At 46.6% G+C, this 18,200-nt stretch overlaps 1 protein-coding gene and 1 long non-coding RNA gene across 2 annotated transcripts; one reads left to right on the top strand and one right to left on the bottom strand.

Annotated features, from left to right (window-relative positions):
• Window positions 1-182: 182 nt before the first annotated feature.
• SLC25A15 (solute carrier family 25 (mitochondrial carrier; ornithine transporter) member 15) lies at window positions 183-17,200 on the bottom strand. Its single transcript, XM_011990252.1, has 6 exons — window positions 17,083-17,200; window positions 10,697-10,955; window positions 5,014-5,151; window positions 2,833-3,002; window positions 1,698-1,856; window positions 183-741 (listed from the first exon to the last, which is right to left on the bottom strand). The coding sequence occupies exons 1-6, from the start codon at window positions 17,135-17,137 to the stop codon at window positions 617-619; spliced, it is 906 nt and encodes a 301-aa protein (XP_011845642.1). The 5' UTR covers window positions 17,138-17,200; the 3' UTR covers window positions 183-616.
• LOC105546921 lies at window positions 2,264-11,048 on the top strand. Its single transcript, XR_001007158.1, has 3 exons — window positions 2,264-3,672; window positions 5,067-5,239; window positions 9,275-11,048. It is a non-coding gene; the product is annotated as an uncharacterized LOC105546921 (long non-coding RNA).
• Window positions 17,201-18,200: the final 1,000 nt, after the last annotated feature.

The following is an 18,200-nucleotide window of genomic DNA, read 5'->3' as shown; positions in this document are numbered from 1 at the left end:
TGTAATCCCAGCTACTCGGGAGGCTGAGGTGAGAGAATTGCTTGAACCCAGGAGGCAGAGGTTGCAGTGAGCTGAGATCATGCCACTGTGCTCCAGCCTGGGTGACACAGTGAGACTCCATATCAAAAAAATAATAATAATAACCACTTAGAAAAGTACACCCATTAAGCAGACCCTACATCTAGAATGGGTTAAGCAACCATTTATAAGCATCTTCATGAGAAATGATCACCTCTGGGTTTTTCTGATATTTGAAATAAACATGGAACCAAACTGTATTTCCCTCAACACATAATGTCCAAATTGCATGTACAAGTGGAGGTTGTAGGAACTATATTCTGCCTTTTGAATTAGGCGCATAAGGCCACTGACCACTCTATATTTTACCAAGAGCAAGTGCGGTGACTTTTCTATTTCAGTACAATTATGGGCAGAAACAATATGATGCAAAATAGAGGTTCTTCCATAAAGTTTAAGATGTAGGGTAGAAAGGAAGACAAAAAGCAAAATTCCCAAGAAATCAGAATAACTTCACACTGGTCTTGTACTCCAAGAAACCCTGAGATGAACTGTAGTCCTCAAACACCTGTGCTTGGCTCAGGCTCACCAAGACACTTCAGTATGCTTCCAACTGGTTCATCATCAACTTCCTGCTATATTCGTAGGCCAAAAAGAGTGCTCCATTGGCAGGGAATGCTCGAATCATAGTAGGTTTCAGTCCAGAATATAAGGCCGTTATTCCTAGCAAATAAAAGGGCGATCAAAGACTGCAACAATCCCTCCTTTGGGGACACCCACGCAGCTGCATAGCACCGGTATATTTACATATGCAAACCCAGACAACAGTGCTAGAAACCAACAAGCCATGGAAGGATGCATTCCCAGCTTTCCCTAAATAGACTAACAGAAACAAGGACAAGTATCAGGTCTCCTGGCAAAACTGACTGATGCTCAGGTAACATACCCCAAATCCATGCTTGGTTCACTCTTAGTATATGGATGCGGCAGAGCTAAGGCCTGAGATGGCCAGACAGAGGCAACCATGGAGACAGAGGTGGCAGCAGCTCTGCAGCTTCACCTGGGCAGTGGCAGGAGCACCAACCTTGAAGCCGGAGACCTGTTTATAGTATTAGTACTGCCCAGGGTGGTTATGAAGATTGAATTAGATAAGGGAGGAAGGTGTAAATACTTCGTAAAACTTTAGCTGTTATACAGATTTAAGGGAGGATTACTATGAGTAATAGACAAAGTATCTGTGCTCTATTTGGGACACAGAGTTTCTGTGTTACTGTCCTCTTTCTTTCTCCAATCAAAACAGAGAAGTTCATATCTCAGATTTTTTTTTCTTTTTTTTTTTTTGAGACGGAGTCTCGCTCTGTCGCCCAGGCTGGCGTGCAGTGGTGCGATCTTGGCTCACTGCAAGTTCCGCCTCCCAGGTTCACGCTATTCTTCTGCCTCAGCCTCCCTAGTAGCTGGGATTACAAGTGCCCACCACCACGCCCGGCTAATCTTTTTTGTATTTTTAGTAGAGATGGGGTTTCACCTTGTTAGCCAGGATGGTCTCAATCTCCTGACCTCGTGATCTGCCCACCTCGGCCTCCCAAAGTGCTGGGATCACAGGCATGAGCCACCGTGTCTGGCCCATATCTCAGATTTTAACATGTATATGGATGCTTGAGAAACAGGTATTTACTCACCTTCATTTTTCACAACATTTATAAAGGTTCTGATAAATCCTGCCTGTTTTCCAGACATGGAAAGAACTTGAATTCTGGATTTGATACAATCCACTGGGTATACCGCAAGCCAGAGGCAAATCCCACCAACTCCACCACTTAACATCAAAGGGACAGGGCCTAGAGAAAAAAAAAAAAATAGCAAATGGTATTTTGTCTCAAGAACAGCTGATGTGACATTTCCAGAAGTCAATGTAGCAATGGCTGCAAGTAGATGAAAATAAAAATGCTAATGCGGCAGAATACAATTCTTTGAGGAAATGGTCAAAGCTCTTGTTACCAAGCTCTAAGAACACAAGGTTTTGTTTGGTAGCCCAGGTCTACCCCTGGGTCGTGCCAAGTACAAGAAGCCCTAGTGAGGGTTATATTTAGTTTGGTCACTGAGGTATCGAGGGCTGGCCCACATGAACCAGCAGGCCTCCAGCTGAGTGGCAACCCCCTACAGTGGGGAGAAGACAGGCCAAACACAATCTACGTTTTTTTTCAACTTTCTCACTCTTAAGTATTTTAATAGCCCTGATTCTTCCTTTATCATTAAACGCCAAAATTGTTTTTATTAAACATAGCAGTTAAGTCTGGGAGCTTGACTAACCACAGAATAGATTCAACACACACTGAGAGAGATGGTAAGAAAAACTCACTTATGTGAGCCAAACATCGCATGTAGTTAAACCAACCAGCTAAACATGATAAGCTACAAAGAACTATGGTTTCCGCTGCTCTCAAAACACTATTAAGATGACCAAGTTTTAAGCTTATTTCAAGATTATTTATAGGTGATTCCCCAATTGGGAAAGTCATTTCTGGATTTCTTCTCCCCTAATATAGATCCAGAAAAATTAACAAACTTTATTCCAGTAAGAAAGTTTGGGATGTACTGCTTCAGGCCCTGTCCTAAGGAAATTATCAGGCCTGGGGGGTGGGTGCTATCAACTGCCTGCCACCATGTTACCTTCTGGCATCCAGAAGCTTCCCTGTGCCAGATGCAGCCACCAATGTGGGGAGGAGAGCACAAAGGGCAGAGAATCCACAGAAACCACACCTATAAGGAGCAAACACCATCACACCCCACTGCTGTCAACGCAAACACATTTACCTAGTTCATCTTTTGATCTCCCTGATGCAAAAAAGGACCGGCTCAGTTCATAGCCACCAAAGAAGAAGAAATAGCCCGGTACTTCTCGAAGTAAAGTGCTTGAGAGTCCATGGTAGAAGCCCAAGGGGCCATCCTTCCTAAGGATACTTTTGATGACAGACCACACTGTACTGGGAGGAAACACAAAGAGCATGGTTATGGCAGGTGGGAAGGAAGAAAGGACAAGGGCATTTGCAACCAGTTAACAGATCTGGTCAAGCACTAGCAAGGAAGAAGCTGATTTTCTGAATGAAGAGCCAGGAACTGAGACTAAAAGGCATCCTTCTGTGGGAAGGAAATTTATTTACAGGAAGGAATTATCTAAACTCAGCAAGCATAAAATGGCATTTTATTGCCCGGTCCTTTATCGCCGTGATTCCTATTTCCTCAATCTTTCTGGTGTGTTTTTGGGAAATCTGTTCAGGTGCCTATAGGATTTGTTTTGTTTTAGTGCAGAGAAATGAGTGAAGGAGTAAATGTTGTTTGAAGGCAAGACAAATTCTGAGAACAAGTTATAGCTCCTGTTATGCAGAAGCACCAAGAATTTATTTCTCAGAGCACCAGGGATGCAGGAGAATTTCTTCTAAGCAGATCACAGCCCTGCTCCTGTAGCAGCCAGAACACAGAACACTTTTTGTCTGACTCCCCTTCATACTGGGGGGCTACCAGGGCAGGTTTATCCCTGCTAAGAACAGGCCAAGAAATCACATACTCAGTGCAACTCAGTGAATCCCTCTCTCCTCACTTTGTTCTCAGCAAGAAGGGGACTTGGCTTGGATAGATAAAGGATCAAGTTCCAAGGTAATAAAGGCCACAGACGTTTAATAACTATTTTCCTTCTGAGAGCTTCAGAAGGCACTGCTACATGGAATTTAATAAAAGTAATCCAGCTCAACACAATTAACCTCCCTTCCAATCCGAGGCTTAGCCCCAAGTTACCATACCATATGCTTTGTGTGAACACTGCTAGACCTCAAATACAAAGTCAGCTGATAATTCAAGGTGTCGATCTGCCTAAGTCCTTTGGATATAACTATTACTATCTTTTAATTACCTTGAATTACTTCCAAGGGACATGAGGGCAGCTTCCTGGGTGGTGTTAATGTTCTATTTGTTAATCTGGACACAGGTTACAAAGGCACATAAATTGTGTCACTAAATATAGAACTGCATACTTGTGACTTACATGTGCATTCATGATACTATGTGTATATCTGAATAAAAAGTTTTAAAGACTTACACTCTTGGACTTCTACACAATGAATATTAGATTCAAATTGGTTGTAATGTGTCTCAAGGGTGTAGAAAACAGGGCACTCTTCCAAACCCCATTCTCACTGAGTGGGGACTGATCCCTGAAAATGGTCAATTTATCTACTGCTTTTTCCCAGCAGATTTATAGGCTTTGAGTTAACCACAGCAATATCCTTGGTCAGAACTCGGCCAGATGTCAAGATAAGTAGGCAAGTTTTGCAGTTAATAAGGATAATGAATTGCTTTCCAATTCAAGTAAATCAAATTGTGTATGACAGAGCACTCTCCGAGGATAATGGGAATGTGTTTTCAAGAGTGAGCTGGAGAGTGATTTAATCATTGAAGAGTAGCTATGCTTACAAAAGTATTGATTAATGTTCTCAGAACTTGGACCATTTGCAGGTACACTGGAAGGACTGGGGATAAGTGGGGTAAGGAAAGCTACCTCTAGGAACTGGGGCAATCGGCCTGAATACCCATGTGAAACCTGGAAGTGGGCATCAAATATTCATCTCAGAATCCAAATTGGCACTTATGAAGGCTCAGGTCTAAGGCAAAGTTCAGAAGCCACCCACTATGTACCTCCAAAAATGGGTGAAGATCACGCCTTATGTTTCCAAGAGGCCAAAAAGGGTGTTAAGCTCCTGGTTTCTCCAGTTCTGGGGTATTAAATATCTGTCTAAGACTTTCTATGCTGTGGGTGGTGGGTCTAATCACAGCCAATCCTTTCAGAAAATCTCTGACTGATAGGGGAAAGCATTCTAGAAACAATATTTTGAGTAGATAAATCGGCTTCCACATCTGCCACTTTAGTACAATATAAAATGAGAAATCATCCAATTCACTAGGGCAATAGAGACCTGACGTTTGTGCCCAAGTGGTGCTTACTTCTGGCTTTTGGCTATCTTTCCTGATGTCTCCATCTCATACATGGTCTGCAGCCGGCACTTCACGAGCTCCGTGGGGCAGAGCACCAGTGCAGCAAAGGCAGAGGCGAAGGAACCGGCAGCTGCATTCTGCAGATCACTGAAAGCACACAAGCAGACAGTTACCCCTCAGCTTCTTCATTCCTTCGGCACCCACCACACGGAGGGCACTCTGGTGATAAAGCAGGGTAAGGAGCCAGCTGTGAGGGCATGAACCTGTGATTTCAGCTACTCAGGAGACTGAGGTGGGAAGAGCACTTGAGTCCATGTGTTCTAGGCTACAGTGCTATGACTGCATCTGTGAATAGCCACTGCATTCCAGCTTGGGCAACAAAGAGAGACCTCCATGTCTAAAAAAATGATGAAAGGAAGGAAACTTGCATGTGCTGTTTCATCTAAGGATCCCACAACCGTGTAAGGCAGATAGCAGCACCCCAATTCCCTATGGGAAGTGACACTTAGAGATGAGATAATGTGGCCAGTCACACAGCTACTGTTTGCTAAGATGTGAACCCAGGTCTTCCTGACTGCAACACCCATATTCTTTTGATTACACACAGCGCTATGGACTGAATTTGATCCCCCCAAGGTGATGGTGTTAGGAGATGGGGCCTTTGGGAATAGTCAGGTATAGATGAGGTCATGAAGATAGGGCCACTGTGATGGGATTAGTCCCTTAGAAGAACAGGCCAGAGAGATTGCTCACTCTCTGCCATATGAGGACACAGTGAGAAGATGGCTATGTTCAAATTAAGAACAAGCCCTCGTCAGACACCAGATCTGCTGGAACCTTGATCTTAGACTTTTCAGCCCCTAGAACTATGAGAAATGTTTGTTTTAGTCACTCCGTCTGTAGTATTGTTACAGCAGCCAAAGCCAAGATACATTGCGACATAACAAAATACAACTCCACAAAAAACCCAAAGGCAAGGAGAAAAATATTACCCACAGCCCCCACTGAAAAACATGCAATATTAATACTTCAGTGTATTTGCCCTAAGTTTTAAATAAAACTAGGCTCTAAGACTATCCCCACATGCCCACAATCCAACCTGGAGCAGCCAGATGTGCAACGTAACTGCCACAGATGAAAACCCAGAAAAAAGTTTAACCAAAAGTCGCTGCATCACAAAAAGATTTTCCAGTTCAGCTGATGACCTACCACCTCAGCAACACAGAAGAGGGTAAAATGGTGCCATGGGAGTGGGTGAAGCCAGTACAAGTTGCAAGCTCAATGGTATGAGATGAAATGGCTAAACTGGAAATCTAAACTAGACAGCACGGTGAATGCACAAATACGAAAACAGAAACATTTGCCTCCTGTATGGATTTAGTACCAGCAGCCAAAGGTCACTAGCAGGGTTGTGAAACTGGAATCCAGTAAGAGTTCAAGAATATGGGAGGCCAGGCGTGTGGCTCACACCTGTAACCCCAGCACTTTGGGAGGCCAAGGCAGGCAGATCACTTGAGGCCTGGCCAACATGGCAAAACCTTGTCTCTACTAAAAATTAGCCATGCCTGGTGGTGCACGCCTGTAATCCCAGCTACCCCAGTGGCTGAGGCACAAGAAGCGCTTAAACCAGGGAGACGGAGGTTGCAGTGAGCCGAGATCATGCCACTGCACTCCAGCCTGGGCGACACAGTGAGACTCTTTCAAAAAAAAAAAAAAAAAAAGAGAATATGGGGAAAAGTCTGAGAAGTGTTTCAAAAGAAAGGCTTCTCTGCGAGTTCATGGTTCACGGGAGTCGGGATAGAAGGTCCCTTCCAGCCCCGGAAGAGTGTTGCGTCATAGGATCATGACTGGCATTTGGGGTGGGACAATCCTTCATTGGGCAGGAAGGACTGAACTGGTTCCCTGACACCCATTCAATGCTGGCATCGCGCTCTCACTGGACAGCCAAGATCGCCCTCACAGATTTCCAAAAACCCCCAAGGGTGGGTGGGAATCTCCTCAGCTAACTACCCAGGTAGAGAGAGAATCCCCTAACAATTTTTCTCCAAACTGTGAGCAAAAGCGCAGACGGAGCCGGGCGCGGGGGCTCACACCTGTAATCCCAGGACTTTGGGAGGCCGAGGTGGGCAGATCATGAGATCAAGAGATCAAGACCATCCTGGCCAACATGGTGAAACCTCATCTCTACTGAAATACAAAAATTAGGTGGGCATGGTAGTGCGCACCTGTAGTCCCAGCTACTTGGGAGGCTGAGGCAGGAGAATTGCTTGAACCCGGGAGGCAGAGGTTGCAGTGAGTCAAGATCACACCACTGCACTCCAGAGTGAGACTCCATTCTCAAAAAAAAAAAAAAAAAAGCACAGACGGACCTACCATATTCAGGGGCACTAAAGTTTTTCCAGTGTTAAAGATTAATATAAAATCAAGGCGGCGCTAGTCTTGGCCCTGGTTTGCTAGTCCCTGGCGGTCTAGCTTCTGTGCCATGGCCAGATGCAAGGGGGGGTTCCCAGAGGCTGAGCTGACCTTTGATACACCCAAATCTTTCAGAAGACTTGGCCTGGAGTGGGGCTTTCTTTCAGTAGGAAGACACTGCTTGCAGTGCAGACTTCCTTTTGATGTTAGAGAATTAAGCCTAAAACCATTAACAAAGAAGAACCAGGTACGCAAATGTACTTGCACACGCTTTTATGGCTTGTGGAAACCATCCAATGCTGTTCAGTCCACTCCTTTCCCCCACTTCACTCCTTAGCAGCTTGTTAGAACCAAAGCTTAAAATGGTTTCTGCTGTCTTTCAGTCAGCCTGCAGATCCACAGTTGGCCTCCCTCAGGGACTCTCTGTTAACCTGCTGACAGGCAATAGTCAATTAGGAGCATTAACCAGGGTCTGCCAAGTTTGCCAGGACAAAGGTGGCCGTCAATAAATGTAGCAGTCTATTGAGTTGAAGATATAATAATGGCTCAGACATCTGAAGGAACGCCAAGCACATTCTTACAGTGCAAGGACACGGTCAAATCAGATATGCAGTGGACTTTGGCTTTCCGATAAATACTCTCATCGACTAGTGCACAGGAGGAGGAGCACGGGCCCCTGGTTCTGCATGGAGTACGAATGTGCAGAACTGGAATTGAAACGGTAATAAGTATAGGATGGGATGTTGTAAGAATCATCTGTTTGTCATATATTCAACAAACATGGACCTGAGCCCTCCTGCTGTGTAAGCCCCTGTCCAGCAAAACGTCAAAGCAGAACAACACTCTGGGTCATGTTGAAACCGGGAATAGACAAATATTTACAGTGTGATTGCAGAAATTCACCACAGGCTCTCACAAGCAGTTCTTTCCTTTCACTGCTCCTGATTAATCTTCTCTCTAGAACTGACCCTTATAAAATATTCCAGATCCCCAACCGTGGTCTGATGGAAAGGAGACTGGGCAGGAGCTCAGAGGACACAAGTCCAAGGCCTTAGCGGGGTGACCTTGCGCATGTCAATATCGGCACCTCAGTTCCTCCATCCCTTACAGAGAAAAACATCTGCCTTGCTCTTGTCACAGGATCACGGTGAGGGCTACGGAGACATGATACACATGTCAGAGCTTTGCAGACTCTAAGAGAGCATTTCCCCAACAGGTAACCGGCAAACACTGTTCCTCAGAATGGAAAAAGAAAAAAAAGGCCCAAGCTCAAAAAAGATGAGCACTGGATTAGACAAGGTTCATCAGGATGGTTTCTTTACTGCAAAACAACTAAGCATCTTTTCTTTTTTTGAGAGACAGGGTCTCGCTCTGTTGCCCAGGCTGGAGTACGGTGGTGTCATCTCACTGCAACCTCTGCCTCCTGAGCTCAAGCAATCCTCCCACCTTAGCCTCCCCAGTAGCTGGGACCACAGACGTGTGCTACCACACTCAGCTAAGTTTTGTATTTTTTGTAGAGATGCGGTTTTGCCATGTTGCTCAGGTTGGTCTCAAACTCCTGGGCTCAAGTAATCTGCCCACCTAAGCCTCTCAAAGTGCTGGGACTACAGGCGTGAGCCACTATGCCCAGCTTTAAGCATCTTTAATGAACTAAATAACACATACACTACATGAAATAAATGTACCCAGAGTGATTCTTCATGAGAGAGACACTGTGACGTAATTTCCCAACTCTTTCTTAAGGACACCCAGCAATTCAATGTTCTGAAAGTAGTGTGGGGAAATGCAGCTGTAAGGTATTAGATTGTTCTCAGCAGAAAAGCAATACGCTCTTACCTGTCCTTCACTTTGTTCACAGGCTAAGCAAGCAAGAAAGTGGAGGGGCAGGCAGGGCCAGATCCCCAGAGGTTTCGCTCACGCAAGACAGAAGTCACTGTCTGTCCTGCGGCTGGAGGGGCTGCTTTGCTCAGAAGACACAGGTCTTCTCCAGAATCTCACGTGGCTGCTTACTGTTTCCCTGTCTTCTCTCCCCATTTTGTCCTTTGCTAAGGAACCTGAACTGAACTGAAGTCCAGGTCTTCTGTAATAGAGTGTCTCTCCTTCAACAGGGAACAAAACTACAGTCGCCTGTGGTTTTTGCTTCTGTTCAGTCTCCATCGTGGCACGCCACACTCTCCTGGTCTGTGCCCTGCTTGTTTCTTTACTGCCCTCCTGCCTGCCCTTTCTGTGCTGGAGGCTCATCTCATTCATGCTCAGCCCTCCTTGCTGTCTACACTGTCTTCTTGGGCAATCGTATCCAGTCCCAAGCCTCGAGCTCTACTCATCGTGGTGGAATTCCTGCCTAGAAAAGGGCACACCTTCAGACCTCCAGGCACCTCCAGAGAACACTGCTGTGCACAAGGAACCGAATTCAGTTGTGTGGGACCTGCAGCTGCAATCAGGTTTCAAACTCCTACTGAAATAACTAAGACTGCCCTTTGCAATCTTGAAGCTTATATAGTAATTTTCAGTGGTATAAAATGAAATCAACGTTCAAAGCAGGGATAGCTACACATCCCAGTGGTTTCCGAATTCTCTTTAGTCTCTATATAATAAACACCCAAGGCAAGACCAAGAACGAGGCGAAGTCTGATGTTGTGGGAAGATCCGGACAGTGAAAGGCGGGTTCCCTTGCATCTTTGCAAACATTTCCGACCCTTCCTAAAACTCCTCCAATTCCTCTGGCTCAGACAACCTCTTCCAATACTCTGCTTTTTGCTAATGAAAGAAAAGCTAAAACGTGGATCATAAGCAGCATCTACAGTTTTAGTGCAGCATGTCTGCTGACGACAGGTAGCACCGCCAGCTGCATTTGAACAGCATCCTACTGGAGAAAACTGAAACCGCAGGGCGGTCCGTTTTCAGTGGTGGATGATGAGCAGGTCTCCTCTGTGACGTGCGTATGTGGTTTCCAAGTTTTACATGATGACAATCATAAATAAAAGTTTTATATGATGACTTCATAAATAAAAGGAAAGCAGTTGTTTTTTAAAAAAGAAATGTTCTTCCACATAAGGCATCAGTAAAATTGTGACCCTACAACAGTAGATGTTTTTTAATTTTTATTTTTTGTAGAGATGGGGATCTTGCTATGTTGCCCAGGCTGGTTTTGAACTCTTAGCCTCAAGCCATTCTCCTGCCTTTGCCTCCCAAAGTGCTGGGATTACAGGCATGAGCCACCATGCCTTCCCAGTTTTGTGGGGTTTTTTAAAATAAAACAAAGCGTGTGTCCTTGACTCACCTCAGCTTTGCCTGCTTGTCCAATCCAGCCACTTTCCGCACCACCTGCTGGCAGAAGCCATAGCACATGAAGAGGACTGAGTTCTCAGCGATGTTGGCGATTAGTGCTGGGCTGGTCCCCTTGTAGAAGCCACGGAAGCCCACCTGGGAGTAAGTCTTCAGGCAGCAGTCCGTGAGGCCCCGGTACAGGTCAGGGAACGTCTGCATCTTCACTTTCATCGTGTCAAAGGGCTGCCCGGTCAGTACACACGCTGTGCCCCCTGGAATCAGGACAGAAGACTGCTCTAGTATGAGGCTACATTTCCATTATCTATGGAAAGAAGGCACAGGCAGCCTACCCCAGAACTTACCCCTGCTTCAGTTCATTTCAACCTCTTTTCCTCCAAAACCTTCCAGCCATGTCCAGTAAACGATTTATAGCAGGTCCTTGATGTGCCTGGCATCTAAGTCGCACCCTGAAGGAGCTCATGCCAGGCAGGGGAGAGAGACAGACATGTGCTCAAAAGTGGCAGGCAGAGGACGCAACAGTGCAGTGAGTATGTAGGAGCCTGAGCAATAGGGTCAGAGGGACTACGGCTTTGCTGCGAGATCCTGGACAAGCCACATAACTTCTGAGTCTCAGCTCCTCATCCATGCCACCTCATAGGGTTAGCATGAGGATTAAATAAAAATGGAGGAGACAGGCTTAGCACAGCACCAGTTACGTAAGTGGTTAGTAACCAGTGGCTACTGTGTGTGTGTGAAACGGAAACCACAGAAAGGGAGGGGAAACCTGGGAAGACTTCATCACTCACTTTGCCTAACGCCCAGTGGGACTGATCAGACCCGGCACCACAGAAAGGAAACAAGAAGCCTGGCTAATTAATCCCCAAAAAGCTAAATATTTCATTCTATAGAAAAACCTCTTTAATTTGAGCTCTACCGATTAATAACGTGTATTTAGAGAATGGACTGAAATTTATTTATGCTTAGCTTAAATCCTTTATTTATATACTTTTATAAGAATATTAAATACAGCAAAGTCTACATTGCACAAAATAATTTTTTTTTTTTTTTTTTGAGATGGTATCTTGCTCTGTCACCCAGGCTGGAGTGCAGTGGTGCAATCTCAGCTCACTGCAACCTCCACCTCCCAGGTTCAAGGAATTCCTGTGCCTCAGCTTCCCAAGTAGCTGGGATTATAGGTGCCCGCCACCACACCTGACTAATTTTTGTACTTTTCTTAGAGATGGGATTTCACCATGTTGCCAAGGTTGGTCTCGAACTCCTGGCCTCAAATGATCCTCCTGCTTCGGCCTCCCAAAATGCTGGGAGGCATGAGCCACCATGCCTAGCCACGTGAAATCATTTTAATAAAAATTCTAAACAGCAGAAAAGGAATGAACTGTAACCACCCTACAACATCCCCACACCCTGTAGTAGGGTTAGTGTCATGGGAACTCCCAGTGGTTAGCGTTTACCATCCCCTCCTGGACCTGAGAGGAGCTCTTAAAACTTCATCAAAATGCAAAAGAAGGCTTATAGAAAATATCTGACAAATGCAACTTCCTGACTTTGACATTATACAGTTATTCCATTTAAACTCTGGAAAGTGGAGTTGGGGGAAGGGACATTAAGAATAATTCTCAATTATTTATTGGCAAATAAGCCAACACTTCCAAAGAGTCTGAAAACCACTTGATCTCTTTTTTTTTGAGACGGAGTCTTGCTCTGTCGCCCAGGCTGGAGTGCAGTGGCGCGATTTCCACTCACTGCAAGCTCCGCCGCCTCCTGGGTTCACGTCATTCTCCTGCCTCAGCCTCCCGAGAAGCTGGGACTACAGACGCCCGCTACCACACCCAGCTAATTTTTTCGTATTTTCAGTAGAGACGGGGTTTCACTGTGTTTGCCAGGATGGTCTCGATCTCCTGACCTCGTGATCCGCCCGCCTCAGCCTCCCAAAGAGCTGGGATTAGAGGCGTGAGCCACCGCGCCTAGCTTTTGATCTCTTTTTTAAGCAACAAGCAATATGATCTGTGTGAGCCCATCGTTACTGTTCATTTCTTGCAGGAGAGGAATGACACACTTCTGCCTTTAACTGCCAAATAATCCCCAATTCTGAATGAGTGGAATATAAGTTAATATGATTTTACTATGATTAATCCTGAGTCATTCTCTCCCAGGTACCGCTGGGCTAGGATAAAAAGATATCTGAATGACATTAAAATAATTTAATTATTCCCAGAGAAGAGGTGACAGAATGTTTTAAGTGGCTGCATAATTCAGAGAGCCTAGATGCAGATAAGCTGCATCTAGCCATAAAGCATTTAATTCAGCACATTCATCTTTGAAGTTGATCATCTTGAACAGTTCAGGCATCACAGGTTACTAGAATACACATTTGCTGTATAGCTGGGATAGTTACATTTCCAACAGGGAGAAGGGGGAGGCTAATGAACGTACAAATGCTAGGACAACTGTCTCCCGTCCTCTGCGAGGGTAAGCTAACTTCCTGTGTCATTTACCGCAAATGACATGGTCATGGCGCTCACGGTGCCCTCAAGTGAGAGAACACTGTTCTAACACCAGTACCAACCACGGAGCCTGACACGTAGTAGGTTCTCAGAGATCTATCAAGTCCATAAAGGCATGAATAAATATTATATTTCTCCACTTGCCTAGAAGTCAGACTTCTGATCTTATTCTCCTTAAAAGACAAATAACAACATTCTTTAGGCGGTGTGGTGGCCAGCCAAGCACCTTATTCCGCAGGAAAGGCACTCAGACTATGTCGTACCTAACACTTTACCAAGGGTGGTGGTTTGGATTTTCAGTCCTTGACATAGAATCACTAAATCTTGAGATATAGAGGAAATCTATCAGGGCAGGGGCAGTGTCTCAGGGAAGGGACAGCTCTGAAGAAGGCAGAGAGGTGAGAAGAGAGAAGCAGACTCACACCACAGGACAGGTCCACCCGAGCAGAGGTGAGGCCCTCAAACCCCTCTGGAGGCCATCCGTAAAGGTTTAACAGGGCAGGGAGGTATATCATTTTCAAGAAACTCCAATCAAAACAGGTTTGGGGTTGCTTTTAATTTTGGCATTTGAGAAGATAAACTTCAACGATCTGAAATGCCACATTCCCCAACTACGCCAAACAAGCTACACTGCAACACTAGTCAAAGTAGTGACTGCATTGTTTTCGAGCTGCTGAATGACTAACTCTTAAAGTGGTACCAAGTTTCCCTCCAAGACTATTTAACTTTTGGGATCCACGCGCCCCCATTTCAATAATTATCTGATTACCTAACTAAGTTCTTGAAATCCTCCTTCGTCCTAGCTGATTAGGGACCTAGATCTCTTACAGCCATTGCAGATAGGGAAATGAGAACCTCCCAGCACTTTAGACTAGATGAGCGGGCTGAAAACCTGTGTGGCGGGGAAAACTTTGTTTAAAAGGAAAAGAAGAAATACACACAACAACACATTTAAGCTCCATCCACATCACCTCGGGCAGCAGCTGGCTGTGTGCTTACAGTCGGATCGCTTCCATGGGTGACCTCTGCCACAAAACACTACAGGTCCTCTGTTCCTATCCAATGGCTGGCAGAGAAATCCCAAAGCCCAGCAAGTTCCACATCCAGAAAGTCAGGGCCCAAAGGCTCCAAACTCACCCTCCCCTCCAGTGTGCTGCAGACGCATTACGGAGTACTAAAACAGAGACGGCACCACCACCAGACAAGCGACCCAGGGACCTCGGTCCTGCCCTGTCTTCGCACCATCTTGTTGCATAACCTTGAACAAGTCTGCTGCTCCTTGTGGGCCTTTTTCTACATTCTCAACGAGCACTGGAGCCAACAATGTCTAAAGGTCGCTCTAGCGCCAGCACTCAAAGACTCCACGATCCTCTAAAGTGGGAATCTACTTTCCATTTGCATCCCATGGGCCTCACAGCAGAACAGAGGTTTTTGTGTCACTGATGGGCACCTCCTCGGCCCAGGCCCCAACCTAAAGACCAAGTCTCCCTCCCCTTCCCCATCCCATGCCCCCAGGAATGGGCTTCGTTGTCCTCAGAAGTTAGACTACCCATCGCAGCTCTACCTCGGTGAGGGGCATCTCTGTGTCGCCAGCACAGGGAGAAATACTTGTCCAACAGTGATGGGGACAGTGTGTCAGTACACATAAGGGACCAATATGTGTTCAAAACATGCCCACCAGCAAATGCCTTATGTACCAGCCTCCCAACCATACTGTTGCAATTTCTATCTTTCAAACTAACTGTAAATTATAAATGTGGTACCCAAATACCTGTATGCACATAAATAGGAAAAGGTAGACTTTTAAATTCTATCACCATAGGTTCTAGATCTTTGACAGACTGACTGAAAGACATAAAATGTCAAAAGCTGAGACTACATGTGGTTGAACACCCTCCTACTGCAGACACAGAACTGAGCCCAGGAGCATTCACTTGCTGGTGACAGGCGGCCGGGGGCAGGCAGATGGTTGCACCATTCTCAGGGTCAGCGTCCTCCCCAGTGTGCCATGGGGGAGGGGAGGGGGCCCGGGGCCCGGGAGGCTGTAGCCTAAAGGCACACAGTGGGCAAGAGACTACTGGGCAGACCCCCACCAGCCTTCAGTTCCCTGGGCATCTGGGGCCGGGACGCGCCTTGTGGGTTCTGCCCTGGGAGAAGTACCCTTGCCCAGTGCTCCTCATTAGTGTCAGTGACGCGCTCTCTCCAGTCCTCCTCATCAGCATACCTTGGCCGACCTTTGGCTCATGGGAAAACACTTTGCTCTTCTCTGAACAATTTCTTTTTCACAATGGAGCAAATGACTGATGAGGTGGCCACACTCATGACTATACTCATCTGCTGGTGGTGGGGGTGGGGGTGTGCTGGAGAAGGACGGCACTGGACAACACGCCCTCTGGCCTCCCCACTCCAGGGAGCTGCAACTACTATGAGAATCCTGTGGGAGGCCAGGGTAGTCCGGGGTTTCCCTGTGGACAATCGGCATTCCAGCTGCTCCTCCTACTTCTGGACTCTGGAGAACCAAATTACCACCACGCCCTTCCCATTCTGCCTGTGCCTCAGCCTGAGGGTCCTGCTCTTCTTGCAGGTTCAAGGTGATCTTTCTAAGGAGTAGCCTGCACGATGCCAGCACTACCCCCGTATCACAGGCAGCACCTCCCTGTGCCGGGGGAGCCTCAGGCTCTTGGGTTTAGGCCCCTGGGCTCAGGTTAGCTGACATTCCCAGCAAATCCCACAACTTCTTTCATGGCTCTAAGACACAGTCCGTTATCAGTCTTGTTTTCAAAGACATGTCTTTTTTTTTTTTTTTGAGACAGAGTTGCCCTCTCATTGCCCAGGCTGGAGTGCAATGGTACAATCTCAGCTCACCACAACCTCTGCCTCCCGGGTTCAAGTGATTCTCCTGCCTCAGCCTCCCAGGTAGCTGGGATTACAGGCATGCGCCACCATGCCTGGCTAATTTTGTACTTTTAGAAGAGATGTGGTTTCTCCATGTTGGTCAGGCTGGTCTTGAACTCCTGACCTCAGGTGATCTGCCCGCCTCGGCCTCCTAAAATGCTGGGATCACAGGCGTGAGCCACTGCGCCCAGCCTTTTAAAGACATTTCTAAGAGTGTCCTCCTTTCTTTCCCAACACTAGCAGGGACAGTAAGTGGTATTTCCCAGGAGATGCTATGGTGTTCTTTTTGCACTACAAGGGCTCTGAAGACTGTCAGGCTTGAAGTGAAGAACCATTGTCACCTGCATATCCCAGCCAGGTGACAACGGACAAGCGGCTTCACCTCTGAGCTGTTTTCCAGCTGTACCGGGCACATTCCACCCCTCACCCTGACTCACAAAGTATTAACAATAATGGACACTCCTCTACCTTCTGCCACGCTCTGAACAATACTATACTTCCATCAAATGGATTCATCCCAAAGGTAAAGCACGTCGCTTCTGGAGGGAGAGAGGTAATATTTTCATACCACTTTCATCTGATCTCATTTACAGGGTAGCTGAGGAATAGAGAGAACTGGGTTTTCTCTGGGATGACAGTTAGGCATTGCTTAATGACTGGGACATGTTCTGAAATACGCGTCATTACACAGCTTCATCACTGTGCTATCACAGAGCATACACACCCAACTCGAGATGGCATAGCCTACTCCACACCTAGGCTAGACCGTATGGCCTGTGGCTCCTAGGCCACACACCTGTACAGTATGTTACTGTACGGGATGCTGTAGGCAACTATAACACAGTGGTATTTGTGCATCTAAATGTATCTAAACACAGAAGAGGTATAGTAAAAATACGGTAGTATAATCTCATGGGACCACCACCAGCTACGCCGTCCATCACCGACAGAAACATGGTGAGAAGGCACATGACTGTACCTGCAGCCCCCGCCGTGAGGTCAATAGCAGCCTGGATAGCCGGACTGGACTTCATGTTTGCCCACTCTTCTGCTGGTCTTGTGGAAGGCAACTCTCTGGAGCTTATGACAGGCACCACATATCCCTGCAGGGAGGCAAGAGTTCACCATTAGTCCAAGTCTGCAGCATCCTGTTCTCTAGGCCTGCAGCCAAATGACGGAACCTAAACTTCTGGGAGCCATGAACTGGGCTGCACATCGTTCCAAAGGAAAGGGGCTCAAGGTATCAGTGCAGCTTAGCAACTGCCCCCTGGAAAACTCACAGATCAAAAACCTCCCCTGCGTATCAATGCTACAGCCACCAGCAGCACTTCAAGTGACCTTTCTGAAAACTGAAAAAATGAACACCAAATAAGTAAGCCAATCACAGTACCAAACCGCATCAGACTCGTTTTTTTAGAGGCCTACGTTGAGCCAGCAATTGAACGGGCTCAGTTCTAAATTCAGACAGCAGCCTGTGCTGGGTGCCTAAGGGGATCTCACCAGACAGTAGGTCTGGAAAGGAACACGCAGGTGGCCAAGGCTGGGAGCTGCACCCTGGATCACACACGCCTCAGTGAATGGCTGCTCTACCTGCAGCGTGGCTCCTTCAGCCTCTACAGCTGGGAGTCCTCATCTGTACAAGGTGAGTAATAAAAATATTGTAAAACAAAGGTAGTCACAAATAGCCACATCAGACTGATGGGACGCCCCACTGTGCACAAGCGTCACGTGCTCTTAGAACAAGGCCCTGCACAAGCACCTTCCTGTCACACACATCTTCCTGTCACCACAGTCCACTAGCCCTTCAAATGTAAACGTGCGCAGGAGTCGCCTGGGGGGCCTTGCTAAATAAAACGCAGCTTCTGATTCAGTAGCCTCGGTCAGGACCAGAGATTCTGCCTGTTTTGATGAGCTCCCAAGTGAGGCGGACAATGCCAGTCCACAAACTCACACTTTGAGATACAACACCTGGCCCATTGTGTCCAAATCCGCTTGATCACCTAGAGTACTTATTAAATATCCAAATTGCCAGGACTTTCTTCTGGAAATCTTGATTCAGTATGTTTGGGTTGGAGCCTTGGACATTTGGGAAAAAGA

This window comes from Mandrillus leucophaeus, unplaced genomic scaffold (assembly GCF_000951045.1).
Source record: "Mandrillus leucophaeus isolate KB7577 unplaced genomic scaffold, Mleu.le_1.0 Scaffold375, whole genome shotgun sequence".
Taxonomy (NCBI): Eukaryota; Metazoa; Chordata; class Mammalia; order Primates; family Cercopithecidae; genus Mandrillus; species Mandrillus leucophaeus.
This window is presented reverse-complemented; position numbering and strand designations above follow the sequence as displayed.

Bases quoted from the DNA above. Each gene is read 5' to 3' on its own strand.
- SLC25A15 (XM_011990252.1), bottom strand. From the start codon at position 17,137: ATGAAGTCCAGTCCGGCTATCCAGGCTGCTATTGACCTCACGGCGGGG. The intron at 10,956-17,082 runs GTACAGTCATGT...TCCTGATTCCAG, and splicing joins CCTCACGGCGGGGGCTGCAG to GGGGCACAGCGTGTGTACTG. The intron at 5,152-10,696 runs GTGAGTCAAGGA...GTGTGCTTTCAG, and splicing joins GACAAGCAGGCAAAGCTGAG to TGATCTGCAGAATGCAGCTG.